The 17389-nt window shown below is 35.7% G+C and overlaps 1 protein-coding gene across 1 annotated transcript in view; it reads left to right on the plus strand.

Annotated features, from left to right (window-relative positions):
- Positions 1-17389, plus strand: part of CPLANE1 (ciliogenesis and planar polarity effector complex subunit 1) — a 71931-nt gene that overhangs the window by 31380 nt on the left and 23162 nt on the right. Inside the window, exons 22-32 of the mRNA XM_087958508.1 lie at positions 796-934; positions 6898-7007; positions 8114-8275; positions 8998-9106; positions 9444-9750; positions 10248-11160; positions 11874-12025; positions 12156-12319; positions 14208-14281; positions 15955-16037; positions 17063-17134. Coding sequence (XP_087814634.1) covers positions 796-934; positions 6898-7007; positions 8114-8275; positions 8998-9106; positions 9444-9750; positions 10248-11160; positions 11874-12025; positions 12156-12319; positions 14208-14281; positions 15955-16037; positions 17063-17134 — 2285 coding nt within the window. The remainder of the gene's footprint in view (positions 1-795; positions 935-6897; positions 7008-8113; positions 8276-8997; positions 9107-9443; positions 9751-10247; positions 11161-11873; positions 12026-12155; positions 12320-14207; positions 14282-15954; positions 16038-17062; positions 17135-17389) is intronic.

The raw sequence follows: 17389 nt of genomic DNA on the forward strand, positions 1-17389 counted from the left end.
CACCAAGTTCCGGCCAATCAAATAATATAAATAAAAAAAAAACCAAACCCAAAAATACCCCCCCCCCCCCCTGCACACCAGAACAACTAGACACAAGAACAGTTTTTTCCCAAAAGCCATCACTGCTAAACAAATAATTCCCTCAACACTGTCCAACTATTTACAAAGTCTGCATTACTATTACTATTAATCTTCTCATCACTCCTTATCACCCATCCCCTCCCACTTATCACTGTATGACTGTAACTTTGTCGCTTGTATCCTTATGATTTATATTGACTGTTTCCTAGTATGATTTGATTGCTTATTGTACCCTATGACTATCATTAAGTGTTGTACCTTATGATTCTTGACTCTTGACGAATGTATCTTTTCTTTTATGTACACTGAGAGCATTTCCACCGAGACAAATTCCTTGTCTGTCCAATCACACTTGGCCAAGAAAGAATTCTAATTCTAATTCCAATTCTAAGCGTATGAAATGCCCTCCCGCATCCCCTTTACACATGCAAATTGCTTACAAACTGCCCTTGTTAAAAAAAAAAATGCAGCAAGCTGAATTAATCCTGAGTAGTGAAAAGAATCAGAGCCAGGAACTTGTGGCCCAGTAAACCAGGTTGTTCATATTCACTGACCATATTTCAAAGATGCTCTACTTAGTTTGCTGACCTAGTAGGAAGGAATAAATAATAAGGTCATTACAGATGGTTTTATCTAAAACATTCCAATGCCATGCTGTAATTTATATTGTGTCTTCCTTTTTCCTCTGTTGTTTGTCCCTCTTTCTCATTGCAGATTCACAAAAAAGGTGCTCTTCCTCCTTTAAGTGATCTTCCAGAAAATTTGCTGAAGTATTCCAATTATCATACTGTGTTCTTACGGCCTTCTTCTTTTGGAGACCATAACTTTGATGCTGTTTCATGTAAAACTATAGGTGTGTATCTGCAAAAATTCCAATATGCGTTTAAAGAAGAATAAAATGCAAAGCAAAAAAAAATGCCTGTCTCCCTGTAACAGCACTTAAAAATGTTTAGGTACTATGAGGACAGTGTCATCTAATCTAGGTTTAATAGTATAGTCAGAGCCTGTGGGAGATTCCCATCTGGCCCCTTGCATATTCCTCTGTTATCAAGCAACGAATCACTTTCCTGGTCCATTCAAGTCGAGAGAGTGTGTTAAAAGAAGAAAAGATTTCCATTCTAATAAGCTGAGGACTAAATTGGGTTGTAGGATGAAAGTAATCTAGTTGCTGATTTTTCTGACATTCCATTCTGTTAGGTATAACATTGATACCAAATATGGTTTGGGTGAATAAATATATAAAACTTAGATATCATGGTTTAAGTGCTTATCACTTTAAGCACAATGCAGCAGGCAATTAGCCGATTAAGGGTGCGGTTAGAAGTTACAATATAAGGAAGCATTAGAAGCTGGAAAGCTTACTGTCTGTGACTGTCTGCTACTGGCTGTAACTGTCTGTTACTGGCTGTAACTGTGTGCTGCTGCGACTAACTGTGATTACTGACTGTGAGTGCCTGTGACTGAACTGTTCTTGTTTGCTACTGTTTGCTGATTTACTGCGTAATTCTACTGAATATCCAGCGTTTGTTTCTCTGGAGAGTGAAACCGGAGGAGGAGAAGATATCTTTATCGGCTGATAAAGATATTGCAAGGACTCTTAACTTGGACTATACTAGTGAGTCTTACTGGATGGAAATACTGTGAATGACTTAATGGACTGAATGACAATGCTTAAACTCTAACTGGATTAAAAACTATTTAAACTATAAACAGTGTTTGTGTTCAGTGTGTGTGTATACTCTGGGGCCCTTCCGCTCTCCTTTGGCTTCCTGGCTTGACTACTGCTGCAATACTCTGCTAGGGGTTAATTCCAAAAACCCTAACATTGGTTATGGGCCCAGCAGCATAGTCTAATTAACCAGGATATAGCAGAGAGAGTTGGTGTGAGTTGCACATTACTGTAAAAACAAACTGTTTTAATTAGTTTAAAATAGTCAAAATATCTGAAGAGCAATGGCACAAGTAAATTTGTCACAACTGTCCATGATATCCAGGCTGGATGGAACAAACTATGTTTCATGGTCAATGAAATGTAGTTTACTTCTACGCAGAGAAGGTTTGTGGGACATTATAGCAAACCCACCAGATGTGAGTAGCTGGGATCCTGCTAATGATGATGATAACGAAAAGTTACAAGACTTTAAACTGAAGAATGAGCAGGCTTTATGCATCATAGGACTGACTCTCTGTGATCAGCAGCTTGTCCATATTCGTGGAGAAGAAAATGCTGCAAACTGCTGGGAGAACCTCAGGAAGATTTATGTTCGGGACAGTGTAGGAGCACATATAAATCTTACACGGAAGCTTTTTCGAACGCATCTTCAGAGGAATGGAGATATGTTAGTTCATTTAAACTGTATGAAGAGCATTTTTCAAGATTTGCAAGAAAAAGAGCTTATATTTAATGAACTGCAACAAGTCTACATAATATTATCTTCATTAGATCAAAGCTATGATGACTATGTGACTTCGTTAGAAGTATTGCCAAAAGAAAGCCTCTCATTAACCGAGATTACAGGCAGGCTACTAGAAGAAGCCAGAAGAAGGCGTGAGCGTGACGAGCTGAGAGAAGATAAGAAAGAAGAGAAATTATCTTCAAAGCTTGAAAGAAACCAGCAAAGCAAAGTAAAGCACCTGGAAGAAGAGAATTTATCTTCAACAGCATACACAATTAAAAGTGTTTTAATTGTGGAGGCAGAGGACATTTGGCAAGATTCTGCAAAAGAGAAAAAGCCAGAATGTAAAAAAGCCAAAGAAAGCATTTGAACTAGCCATGTTTAGCAACTCTGATGTGAAGAATAATTTATGGGTGGTTGACAGTGGCGCATCCCACTGCATCACAAGAGATAAGACAAAATTTATAAAAATGTCTACAAGCTCTCAACATATATCTCTTGCCAATGGCTGGAACCTGAAAGCGAAAGGTCAAGGTTTTGCACGTTGTCCGTACATAAACCAGGATATAAAAATGTTGTATGTACCGCAACTAAAGTTTAATTTGCTTTCAGTAAGGGTATTAGATAAATTAGGTTATGTAATTACTTTTAAGGATAATAATTGCATAATTGAAAAAGATAACAAAAGGGTAACTGCAGCTTTAAATGGAACATTATATGTATTAGATAATAGTAAGAAAGGGGAGGCACAAACTGTATTTAATAATATAAAGCCTCATGAAGAATGTATCCATTTATTGCATAGGCGTTTGGGGCATGTAAATTTTAAAATGCTAAAACGTACAGTTGAGTTATCTGAAGGAATAAGGTTAAAACCTTGTGATAAATATTTGCGTTGTAATGTTTGCTGTGAAGATAAGAGCAAAGTATTGCCTGCAAATAGGCTAAATGGTTTCAAAACAAAAGAACCTTTAGAAGTGGTATTTGCAGACATCATAGGTCCAAAGAAACCCAGTATGGGGGTGCTAGATATATACTGAGCATTATGGATCATTATTCTAGATATGGGTTTTGCTATTTAATGAAAAGCAAAACTGAAACATATCAACATTTTTTCAATTGGCTTAGGTTTGCTGAAAGAAAGTCTAAACGACAATTGATAACCCTGGTGACAGATAATGGCACGGAATTTATTAATAACAAATTCCAGAACAGACTTAAGGTAGCTGGAATAGAGCATAAGAAGTCTGCTCCATACAGGCCAGAACATAACGCTTTTATTGAAAGAAGAGGCCAAACAATACAGGCAATGGTTAGAACAATGTTAAATGATTCTGGGTTACCTGATTCTTTGTGGGGAGGCTACAATGTGTGCTAATAACATATTGAACAACGTTGTTAATACAACAACAGGTGAAATTCCATTCACCAGGTGGCATGGCAGGAAACCTGATCTAAGTTACCTGCACACATTTGGTGCACCAGCATGGGTGCATATTCCTGCACAACTCAGGAAAAAGGGCAACATAGAGCTAAAAGATTTTTCTTCGTTGGTTATCAGGCAAACCATAGGGCATATAGATTTTGGGAGAAAGGCACATCTAAAGTGTTATGTAGTGCTAGTGCCCAATTTCTAGAACATGAAGGATGGGAGAAATTAGAACAGGATGCCAATAAAGATGTAATTATTGAATCCTATAGAAATCCCATTAGTTATCCCTGTAACTTTAAAAATAAAGTAAAGAGACAAATACAGGATGAAATAGTGCCCATAAAGGAAGAAACAGATTCAATAACTGAACAGGATGAGGAAGATGAACAGGTAATAGTTCAACAAAGTCCTCCTGTAAGCCCTGTAATTCCCAGAAGAACTACACGTGTATCTAGACCGCCTGATAGGTACCAGGCTAACACAGTGTGCCAGATTAATGAAGTTCCTAATTCTGTTGAAGAAATTAAAAAGTATCCTACTAAGGAAAAAGAAAGATGGTATGCAGCAATGAATAAGGAACTGAATTCATTAAGTGATATGAAGGTGTATGAAAATGCTAAATTACCTGTAGGAATGAAATCCATTGGCTGCAAATGGATATTTAAGGTAAAAATAGATAAAGATGGTAAATTAATCCATAAGGCAAGGTTAGTAGCCCAAGGTTTTAGGCAGAATGCTAATGACTATGATGAGGTGTTTGCACCTAGTCTTAAGGCAGCAACCTTGAGGGCAGCTTTAGTGTGGGCAGCTAGTAAAAACTATATAGTTAACCATCTAGATGTGGAAACTGCTTACTTGCACGCCCCATTAAAACATATTATTTATATGAAAAAACCTGTTGGTATTAAAAGTGAAAATAAGGATAATAATGATTGTTGGTTGTTAAAGAAAAGCCTCTATGGTCTTAAACAATCAGGCTATGAATGGAACCAGTATATTGTAAAGGAACTAGACAATATAGGATTTAAAGCTGGTTTAGCCGATCCATGTCTGTTTAAGAGGGAGACAAATGGGAAAGTATCATTATTATTACTATTCAAAAATGACATTGCATTGATAACTGAAACTAATGATGAAGCAAATAAAATAATAGCATCATTAGGAAAGAGAATAAAGATCAAGCAATTAGGGGAGATAAAGAAGTATCTCGGTTTGAATATAAAGAAAACTCAGAAAGGTTTTAAGATATCTCAGGAAGATAAGATAAGCAAATTACTAAAAGATTACAAGATGGAGCTTTGTAAGCCAGCTAAGACTCCAATGAGTCAGGAGTTTAGCAACACTGATGAACAAAGCCCTGAGTTTGATAAGGTGATTTATCAATCTTTAATTGGTAGTTTGAGTTATATTAGTAATTGGTCTAGACCAGATATATCGTACTGCGTGAAGCAGTTGGCTAGATTCAATTCTGCACCATGTGAAAGACACTGGAATGCAGCTAAGAGGATATTAAGATATCTTAAAAAGACAATGAATTATTCATTGTATTTAGAACCAAAGGGTGATTTAATTCTGTGTGCTTATGCAGATGCTAGTTTTGCATCAGAAAGAGACACTAGAAAGTCGACTTCAGGAACAGCCATAATGCTGGGTAATACATTAATAGGCTGGAAGTCAATAAGACAACAGCATATAAGTTTGTCTACTATGGAGGCAGAATTCTCCTGTTTATCATTGTTATGTACAGAGTTAATAATGTATAAACAAATGTTAATTGATATAGGTATAACAGTAGATTATCCTATAATTATACATGAAGATAATCAGGCAGCAATTCAAATGGCCACAAATATTGGAGTAAAAACAAGGAGCAAGCATACAGATCTAAGATACCTAAACGTGAGACAATCTGTAAGAAGTAAGATGATTCAGCTAGAGTACTGTATGTCGGAAGACAATTTAGCTGATAATTTTACTAAAGCCCAAGGTGCCAGTAAGCACCAGGAGAGTTGTGAAAAATATGGGATAAGATTGTAAAGGTATTATATATTTATTTCACCCAAAAGGGGAGTATGTTAGGTATAACATTGATACCAAATATGGTTTGGGTGAATAAATATATAAAACTTAGATATCATGGTTTAAGTGCTTATCACTTTAAGCACAATGCAGCAGGCAATTAGCCGATTAAGGGTGCGGTTAGAAGTTACAATATAAGGAAGCATTAGAAGCTGGAAAGCTTACTGTCTGTGACTGTCTGCTACTGGCTGTAACTGTCTGTTACTGGCTGTAACTGTGTGCTGCTGCGACTAACTGTGATTACTGACTGTGAGTGCCTGTGACTGAACTGTTCTTGTTTGCTACTGTTTGCTGATTTACTGCGTAATTCTACTGAATATCCAGCGTTTGTTTCTCTGGAGAGTGAAACCGGAGGAGGAGAAGATATCTTTATCGGCTGATAAAGATATTGCAAGGACTCTTAACTTGGACTATACTAGTGAGTCTTACTGGATGGAAATACTGTGAATGACTTAATGGACTGAATGACAATGCTTAAACTCTAACTGGATTAAAAACTATTTAAACTATAAACAGTGTTTGTGTTCAGTGTGTGTATACTCTGGGGCCCTTCCGCTCTCCTTTGGCTTCCTGGCTTGACTACTGCTGCAATACTCTGCTAGGGGTTAATTCCAAAAAACCCTAACACATTCCTTTTCAATATATCTTATTGATCTGCTAACACAAGAAAGGGCACTTTTAAAATGTTCATGTGACTTCTTGTTAATATGTTGGGTAAATTGTTGTTATAAAATGAGACAACACATCATAGTTAACGTTAATTGATAGAAGGAAAGTGAAGAAGCTGATGATAGTAAACAATATAGCCATTAAAATAATACACTCATTGCCTGCAGAAAATACAGAAATGTTACTTATTTTATGATGTACTCCCTGTTCCATTTTGAATTTTTTGCATGTCTCTTGCAGGATGCTTTCGAGAATTATGTGTATTGTGCTGGATGCTTCATGTTCGTGAAAGACTGTCTGATAGTTGCAGACGGTATCAAAAAGCAAGGGAGAATTTGGAAAACCGGAATGTAATTAAAATAAGACATACTTCTCTCTCTCTCCCTCTCTCTCTCTTCTCTCTCTCTCTCTCTCTTCTGTTTTCTCTCTCTCTCACTCATCTATCACTTGATTTCTATAGCTGCCCACCTCAACAAATGACTGGCATATATAGGACATTATCTTTGCACCTTTTTTCTTCTTTCTAATTACAAAATCTAAGCTAAGTCATTTTAAATAAGTCAGTTTGTAATAATCCCCCAATTATTTGAAGGACCATCTTACGTCAGATTCCACAGACTTTACCTTTTTAAGTTTATCTCTTAAAATATCTGACTAATGTAATTGGGATTTCATCTACAAATAATCATAACCATATGTTTATTTTTATATCAGCTTTATTAATATTATATCCCATTTTTGTAAGCAGCCCTGAAAAGGGTTTTATCTTAAAAGTTGCCCAGAAATATTTTTAATAATAATAGTCAAAATTTATACAATATACCACAATGGCAGATCTGTAGGCTTAAATCCAACCTACCTGAATTATTCATAAAAGGAAGTACAAGAGGGTGAGCTGTGGTCAATATTCCCTTTAGCTTTATTCAAATACTGTGTTTCTCATATAATAAGGCCGGGTCTTTTTTTTTTTTTTGAGCCCCGAAAAAATGGCTAGGCTGTCTTTTCGGGGGTGACTTAATTCCCCCCCGCCTTGCATCTTTGGGTGGGCGGGTGGCGATGGCTTGGATGTTGACCTCGGCATTGGTGGGGCACTTCGTATTGGGGTCAACGCAGGCAGCACCATATCCGGGTGTGCAACAAAAGTACTTCCTAACGGCAAGCCCCCCCCCCCACCATTCCCCCCATTTCGCATGTTTTAATATAGGCTTTAATTTGGGGGGAGGGGCTTAATTTCATTTCATGCCTGTAAAACATACTGGGACTTCCTATTGGGGGAGGCCGTATTGTTGGAGAAACAGGGTATTAAATTATTAGCTTTATTCAAATGTCTTAATATTACATACATTTTTGTTGTAGACCAGGGTTTAACAAAATGGGTTTAGATCTCATGTAGTTTGAGACGGTAGTAATCGTGTACCTAAGTTTTTAGGCCAATTACAAGATGTTCTTTCTTTAGGAATTCAAGAGGGTCGAATTTGATGCTTGCATAGTTGAGTCCTCTGTCAGTGCTTTGGAGTGGGCATGCCGAATGCTTCCTTTTGCTAGATTCATGAACATTGAAGAACTTGTGCAGGATATCATTCTGAGCCTTATTGGAGAATTACCACCAATTAAAAAGGTATGCAGGATTGAGGAATTTAGCTTTTTATATATACAGGTAATCCTAATCTATTTAACAACCATTGAAAGTTAAAACAACCTTGGAAGGAATACTTTACGGCTCGTAAAACACTTCTGACCATTGTAAAACTTTGTGCCAACACACACACACCTCTCCCCCATCATGTGACCACATTTCAGATGCTTGGCTACAGGCTCACATTTACAATCAATTTCCAAGTGACCCGCAGTTATGGGATCCCCATTTGCAATTTTCTCTGCCGGCTTCCCCAGTAAGTCAATGGGGAAGCCTTCAAGAAAAGTTGCAAGTAGGAGGGGATGGAGGGGAGCTGCAATCCTTTGTGGAACTACAGGAAAGCTGCTGAAATTTTCAGGATTTCATCTCTTTTGGCATGCATGGAAACCTTCGCAGAAATGTTTGAGAGCAACAGGGCTGCTTGCCACATGGAACTGAAATCCTTCAGCAGGCAGCTCTTTTGCTTATCGATACTGGAGGTTGCAGCCAGGATTATGGTTGTTGAATGAAGTAGTTACATGGACATGTTGCTTAACGACTGCTTCAACAACAACAGTGATTTGTGTCCCAGTGTGTTTGTAAGTTGCGAACTATCTATGTACCTTTGAATGTTTATTTTTACAAGTATGCAACTGATTTTTGGAAACTTTATCAAATATCTGGAAGCAATTGAAATTATTTTCATGCTGGTTTGTTTTGTACAGGTGGCTGAAATTTTGGTAAAAGCATTTCCTAGCTCTGAAGATGTGAGGGTCTCATTGAGGGATAAATATAATGATCTATACCAACGACTTAGGCACTGCACAGTTAAAGGTACAGCGTATGACAAAGACAAACATAATGAAAGCAAAGCTGTATTTTTTCTTTAAAAGAACATTCCTTGAAAAATGAAAATATAAATGATGAATATAAAATGTGAATTACAGTCTAAGTAATGTGAACAATAATATCTAGAATTCTTTTCAAAGGAAAACTAATATAAATGACTCTAGATTATTGGTCAAAGGAAATGTTATATACTGAATAGACCCAGAATAGTATTATCGACCCACAGCATATACAATGTAAATTATCTGAAAGCTCAGTTAAAATGATTGGTTAATGTGATCCACTTTAGAAATAATAGCATATTTTCTGTCTTTATGGTTAGGCCCCAGTAGTGAAGAAATTATGTCGGTTGTACTACAGGCTACTTACAAAGTGAATGTGAAAACCCTGAAACGTGTGATAAGAAACATAGGGCCCATTCAAACAAATATCTGGGAGCCACCGGAAGAAGAGATACAGGACTCCAGAAGTACCTGCTATGATCAGTTTTCTTTGGGGACTACTCTAAGCAGAAGCACAATTTCAGATTTCAGAAACTTTCAGGGGTGCAACAATGCTGAATCAGCAGACTCACTTTCTGAGTTTGGGGTGACAAAAGCAGCAAGAAAGCTGAGGCAAGAAGATCCCAAGTAAGTGTTCAATAACGATTTGTCTTGAATCAGAGAAAATATTATTTTGTGTAATATCTTATCTAAATTTGTGCACATCGGCTTTTCATGAAGTTCCATGTGGCTTACTTCATGTCAGTCTGCATAGGATTGCAACCTAAAATCCTCATGTCCTTGTTCTACTGCTCTTATGCTGGGGATCATATAGCAAAGTGTGAGCAAAGCAGTGTTGGACTGACACAATTCACCCAAGAAAATCCTTAACGCAGAAGAACACAGTAAGGATGAGATTGTGATAAAAATAATCTTTAACACATTTTTTCAGTACGTTAATATGTTTCATAAAATGTAGTATATGATTGACATTATGCCATGTAGGCTTATTTTACTCTTAGCTACTTTGTAATACTAGTTTCTTTCCTGGATTGAAAGCACCTTTCTTGCCTTTATGGATATATAGAAGTTGCTGTAGAAGGGGAAAAATGCTTTTTTTATGTTATTTTTAATCTGTTTTGCAGGGATATACCCTCGTGTATAGATGTTTCCAACCATAAAGAGTGGACTGAAAAGTTAAAGGACTGCAGTGGGGAAGGAGATCTTAAAAAAGGGACCCATAAAGACCTTACCAATCAACTCCATATGCCTTTAGTCGGCGAATGGGAATTTGAACGTGATGATGATGAATATATTAAGTTTTTAGACCTCTTCCTAACTTACGTGCTTGAAAGAGATCCACTCAATCACAGCGAATCTGCTGTTCCTTTTCTGACATGCTTTTCAGCCCTCCTTAGAGAACATGAGCTCCATTCTCTTCTTTTTGATGTTCACACAACACTGATACGTCGACAGGTCAGAGCTGAAGTCCAAAATGTATTTAGAGCTGGTTCTTGCTACACCCTTGGTTTTGGATTTAATGATTCTAAACTAGCTCCTGTATGGGATAAAAAGAAAAAAGATTGTGAAAAAGACACTTTAGCCGATGAGCAACCCTTAGAGCTTTCAGACTGTGATTCAGTCATGAGACTTACTGAAAGAAGGGGTTTATTTGGTCAAAGCCAGCAATCAGTCAGTGACTCACATGATTCCAGTAAGACCTTAACATTCACGCCAGCGTTAGCTCAATGTTGGTCTACCCCTAAAACAGCTCTCTTTCAAAAATACATCTGCAAAACTGGACAAGTGAATGATGTCACACAACAAGACGAACCAGTCCCAGAAATACATCTTAAATTTAACAATATATCTCGTCTACTGGAATGGATGATCAGATGGTCCAGTAAAAGAATGGTTCAAGATCCCATTACAACAGGGACGTTTCAGGAATGCCAATCAATGATGCATGTGAAAATATCTTCATCTGCCATTCTTTCGTCATTGTGGATTTTAGAGCGACATTTCGGCAACAAATGTCAAGACCAAAACTACAGTTTGGTAAGCAACCACAAATATTTTGAACATTCTTATTTTACTGTCGTGGAATTATATTAAAAATCAAAAGTGATATAAAACATTATATGAAAGTTTTGCTTTACCAGAGATACGTACTAATTCAAAATATTTGTAGCAATCATTTTATGTTTTCTTGCTGATTAATTAGCACATTGTCAGGGAGGGCATGATTTTAGAATGTTAAGTAATGAACCACCCTATAGAGCAGTCGCTAAGCAGCATCAAACATTCCATAGCCATGGACATTCCGTGTAATGTGGTACATTTAGAAGGTAGCAGAAACTTACGTGAAAAATACTAAGGAATGGTATTTATCTCATGAAATCTTGGCCTATAACTTTTTTTAGCAGAAACATAATTAAAGCCAAATGGAGCCTTTGGATAACTAATAAGGGACAATTTTTGTGAAGGGAAAATTTAAAATTTGATATATAATTTTTCAGAACACTTATATTATAACATTGTAATTTGTACTAAAGGCTATTTATAGGATGGCATATTCTTCAACAAGATTTACATTCTGATCCAAATCTGAAAATATATAGCCTCTACGGATGAGGATTTTCTTAGGCAGATAGGTTTCTTGTGGTGCAATAACAGCTATTGACAAGATGCACAACAGGAGTGTAAAGGAAAGCTATGAATACACACCATTTTTTTTAAATTAAAAATTATACATGGGGTTGTTGTTTTAGAAACCACAGAAACCATGTGAAAAAACTTCCACTATCATACCCAAATTGGAGAAAGATGATGCTGAAGATACAAATAGTTCTTCATCGGAAGGAGCTCCAGCTGAAATCCAAAATGGACATGTATATGGTGAACCATTTAAAAATATTCCAAGGTAAGAATTCAGCATTCAGTTTGATGTAAGGGCATAGACTACCAAAGGGAGTAAAAAATGTGCTGTATAAAAGGAGTGAAAGTTACTATCAAAAATCTTATATAGTTTTTTTTTAATGTAACTCTTAAAGGTGCAGAACATTACCTGAAAAGCAAAATAGGAAGAAAGTAAGTTATAGGGGCCGTTCTATAGTACCTGATATAGACACTGGAAGTACAGCTGTTGATATCAGTCTGGCAGAAAAAGTGGCAGAGTTTCTACGAAATGAAATAGTTGGACCATCTGAAACTGAAGGTTGGTTAAAAGAAAAATGTTTTTTTTCATCCATATGAAGTCATTTATGTGAAATAAAAGAGATTTTTGCATGGGATGTGTAATATTTACTCCCTCTAGTATTACTGGAACACTATGAAACCCTACAGGATTCCCCCCACCCCCCGAATTTGTTCTCTCATATTTAGTTAGAATTCTTTATTGTCTGTGATTGGACACACAAGGAAATTGTCCCCGGTGCATACGTTCTCAGTTTACATACAACCAACAAGTGATAAATCATGATCGTAATCATAAAATACAATTATCATAAATCATAAGATGCAACACTCAGTGATAGTCATAGGAAACTAAATAAGCAATCAACATAAATCATAATAGGATACTAAAGAAAAGTTATAGATATAATTTAAATGTAGTTAAAATGAAGCAAAGGAATCTGACCCAGACCCTAGATCCATAAAGGCAAGGAAGAGGTAGGACGAAGTAGAGATACCCTTCCACAAACAGAGAAATTATAACATATAACAGGAATTTCTCTCTGCCCTCACATCCCACTTTGAGAAAAGTTCTTTTACTTCACTTTGAGGCCCATATTATTCACAAAATAGAAAGGTGTTTTGGATAAAGGAGAATATTTGTAGCTCGGGATTGAAATGAGGTGTCCTTGGTGCTCTCTGAGCTTGGTTTTTTTCTTGCAGATGTTTCATAACCCAAACTAGGCAACAATCACGTGGAAGTAAACAGCCAAGCTCAGACAGCACCAAGGATCATTAAGAATGGTGTTTTAAGATTTCCCTTATTGCCAGATTCTAATTTAGAAGCAAAACAGATGCATCACTAAACAGTAATGGTCACTCTATGCTTGAAGAATTCCCAGGGAATTAAAATATGTGTTTGTAAAGGAAAGGAAAAATAAGTATTAGGATGCCCTTGCTGATCAGAAAATGGAATCCAATAGTGTGTTGATGAGAGCTGAATACAGAGAGGTTTTAATAGGTTAAGAAATGCAGATAGTAATAAAGCCTAAAATTACTCTGATGACTGGCTTCCCAGAGCAGGATACTTGCTAACAGAAGAAAATGTAAGGTCGTTAATGTAAAGATGATTAGGGGATTAAAAATAAAAACAAAACAGAAGCAAAAACAAAAACTGAATTGAGTGGAACTTGTGTGAATCTACCAATCACTTCAAAACGGAGGACAGCTTGAGGAGTCAGCAGTTTGTCAGTTGAAAGAAACAAACAAAAAAATATGAACTTTTTGAGGTCCCTGTAACTTAAAATATTATGAGGGTGTGGAATTATGTAGGATGATTTTTCTTTTCAATTTTCTGCTGGATAGCCACCAACACACAAGCTTGAGGCAGACTGTCTTCTGACACTTTATGACATAGATGTATTTTGCAATGTTTGGATCTGAGGCAGATAAGGATCTTCTGAAAGAAGTCACAGATTCTCCTGTAGCACTTGAGTTACCTCAAACACCATTTTTTAAGTCTTCATGGTATCTGTATAAATCTAGGAAAAGGCATGGTTTCTTTAAGTACCTGCTGCCAGCTACAGTTTATCCCAAATAAAGGGATGAGTGGATGTATGCTGAAGAGAAATTAATCAGAAAGTTTGCATTTCTATTCTGGAAAATTCTCATTCTGGAAACCTGAACAATTTTACAAAGATATAAGAATACTACTTTAGGTGAGGAAAATAAATTCAGCCTTTTTTTTAGAGGTTCAATGCATCAGAGTTTAAGAGCCATTTAGAAACAAATACTGTTAATACTGTTTATCGTCTCTCATATAAACACGAGAATTAATGAAAAGGATAGTTAGTAGAAAGAGAAAGATATGGAAAAAAAATACATGGTTCTCTTTATTAAATTGTTTTTTTAATGTTGTGCTTGTTTTGAAGTCTTTAATGAAGATCCAATTTCAAGAAATCCAACGATCTCTGTCAGTATTAAATCAGTAGAAAAGAAAAAAAAGGTAAGTGGTTCTCAAAATAAGTGTATTTTCTTGCAATTCAGTTTATAAAACCTATGTTTTATATATCACATATAACATTATCGGTAGATATGCTAGAACAGTGGTTCTCAATCTGTGGTCTGCAGACCCCTGGAGGGGCCACAGTGTTGTCACGGGGGTCTACAAAGACCTAAAGAAATGTTACAATTTAAATCTTGAGTTCAGTCTTGGGGGGTCCATAGCCATGGTCTGTGGCCACAAAAGGTATTTAAAGGAGGTTCATGTTGAAGAAAAGGTTGAGAACCATTATAAGAATAGCACTTAGACTTATATACCACTTTACAGTACTTTACAGCCCTCTCTAAGCGGTTTACAGAGTCAGCCTCTTGCCCGCTACAGTTTGGGTCCTCATTTTACCCACCTCGGAAGGATGGAAGGCTGAGTCAACCTTGAGCCTGGTGAGCTTTGAACTATCAAATTGCAGGCAGCGAGCAGGCAGCAGAAGTAACCTGCAGTACTGCGCTCTAACCACTGCGCCACCATTATGCTAGAATATGTCACTCCAGAGGCCTTCAGCATTGTTTAATTTGGCTTTCGTAGAATCATGACTTGTTACTTCAAAATCAAATTCATTCATACAATTCTTGGTCTAGATTTCATGTATAATAATCAAGAGAAACATATATCCTATATTTAATTACTTATGCTTTCCGTGATAGTATAAAAAGCATAAAATCTGAATAAAAAGAAATTCAGATTAATGGTGAGTGATAGTTTATAGATTGACAATGAACTATTATGGACATTTATTTGATTTGGGAATAAAAGACCTACAGTTTTTTGCTTGAAGTGTTAAGTCCAAAAAAATTTTCATCACAATAGTGAGCTGTTGTGTTCCTCATTCCTTATCAAAATTTAAAATAGATAACAGTTTTCTGCTTCAGTTTTGGTTCTCAAACAATGTTTCTTTGATTTGATGACTTTATATTCTGAGGCTCTTCAGAAATTACTCTTAAAAAAGCTACTGGTTTTCACTGAATTTTAATTTTTAGGTAGGATACACAAGCTGTTTTAAACTAAGGAAACAATTTTTGAGTAGTTGGTTTTTAGGACTAGAATTATCAAAAACATAACCTACGTATTCAGTAAATTACAATTAGTTAAGTTGATAATATGATTACTTTCTCTGCATTTAGTAATTGTTCTCTGAGGGACTCAGGATGGTAGACCAAGTATCTGGCCTGTAGAATTTTATTAAATAAAATATAGTAATAGATTAGAAACTAACATTTGCAGATATTTTACTTCTGGTCCCTGGTCCATTTTTTCTTAAGTTCTATTTTTTTTTAATTTAGCCCTTATGTAACAGACTGAAAGTGGTCCTTAGATTTCCCTCCCCCCATCCAAGGTACTCAAGTTATTTTTTTTTTCAGTTTTGTTAGGTATTAAATCTGTAAAATGACACTGCAAACTACACATTTTAGAAGATACTCATAACTATATTGTATTTTACAATTTATATAATATAATAACCTTGGCTGTATGTCATCGTGACAGGTTAATCATTTAAGAAATTCCAATGATTGGCTGATGATCAAAGTATTAACGGAATAAATAAATAGTAAATTTTAATCATTTTAAAGTAGTGAAATGATAACATGTTAACATATGCTTAAATACTCCTTAAATCACAGCACCTCTCTGAATTAAAAGTAGAATGTCAACAGAATGAACCTTTAATGGAAACATCTGAGGGAAAATGTACAAAACTGGATGGGTGAGAGAAATTAATACTCTGTATATTTATTGGTCTCCATGTTTCATTCTTCGCTTTATTTTTAATTGTTGATTATTACAAGTACGTATAAGAATTTAACCAGCAGGTTATGTCTTAGCTTTGTTCTACATCCAGCAGTAGGAAGCCCTGATCTATACCCACATATTATCTGCTGATATCTGGGGGTTCCCTAAAAAATAATAGTATATAATTTTGATAGCCAAGAGTGCTTCACAGTGAAGTACTTCCGGATTGACATCTTTATTTTCCTGAATCTTCTGGACCCCACATGAATGTAGAAATAATCCAGGAAGTAAAGATGACTGAAATCTTGCTTTTTGAAGTGCTCTTAGCTGCTTAGAAAATAAAGAGGTCAGAACAATTATTCTTCCTTCTTTGGATTCTGTCCATTTGTACCTACCGCGTAACATTTATTGATGAGAACTGTGAATTTTAATATACTATTAAAATGCAATATATTTACATATTAACATAGTATTAATAATATTAATATTCAATATAGTCAAACGTATTCAAAAAATGATTCATTGCTCTTTGTTAATTTTATCCTCTTTAAGTTGTTTTTCCATAGCTAATGAAGTTTTTGTAAATGATTTAAATGAATAATTTGTCCTTTGAAAGAAAAGTATATAGGAACTCCCTTTAGAACTTAACTTTTGTTCACTGAATAGTACTGATTTCCTTTTCTTTTTTTCTTTCTTGAGCAGTTATCTTTTATTATTTCAACTTAGCATTCATGTCACTTAGATGTTGATGTTTTGTTGATTTAGTTACTACTGGTTACAGAGACCAGATGTAAACAGTCTAAAGTTGTGCACAGGGTAACAGTGTTTGTTTAAAAACAGAGTTTAAAAAAAGCTTACTGCTGTGATAAAGAATGAATAGTAAGTAATACATTTGAAACTTTTAATTAAAATTGTTTAGTTAAAATTCATTCGCATGCATTCACATTGAGATTCATCATATGTTAAAGATATTACATATTGTTCTCTTTCTATCTCCAGTATTACAGGTGAAGTAGATCCCAGTGATTTCCCCCTTTCATTTTGTTCTGAAAAGCGGGCAGAAACAACTAGGTAAATGTTACTAAATTATTTTTTAAAATTTATGATATTCTGTCCCTAACCCATCCTTTAATTTCTAGCATTTTACTATTAGTTTAAAAATTTTAAAATCACTATTTCCGAAGTTTAATCCATTGTCATTAGTTCACAGTTGCTTATCCTTAGATTTATTTCTGAACTGTCTTGGAAGAACTGGGCAGTCCCAGGAAGACTGGGAGGTAATTTAAATACATGGGAGCGGTGTTGATACTTAATTCCTATTCTAAA

This window comes from Notechis scutatus, chromosome 2 (assembly GCF_049901735.1).
Source record: "Notechis scutatus isolate UNSWTSFEM ecotype Mainland chromosome 2, rNotScu1.2, whole genome shotgun sequence".
NCBI lineage: Eukaryota > Metazoa > Chordata > Lepidosauria > Squamata > Elapidae > Notechis > Notechis scutatus.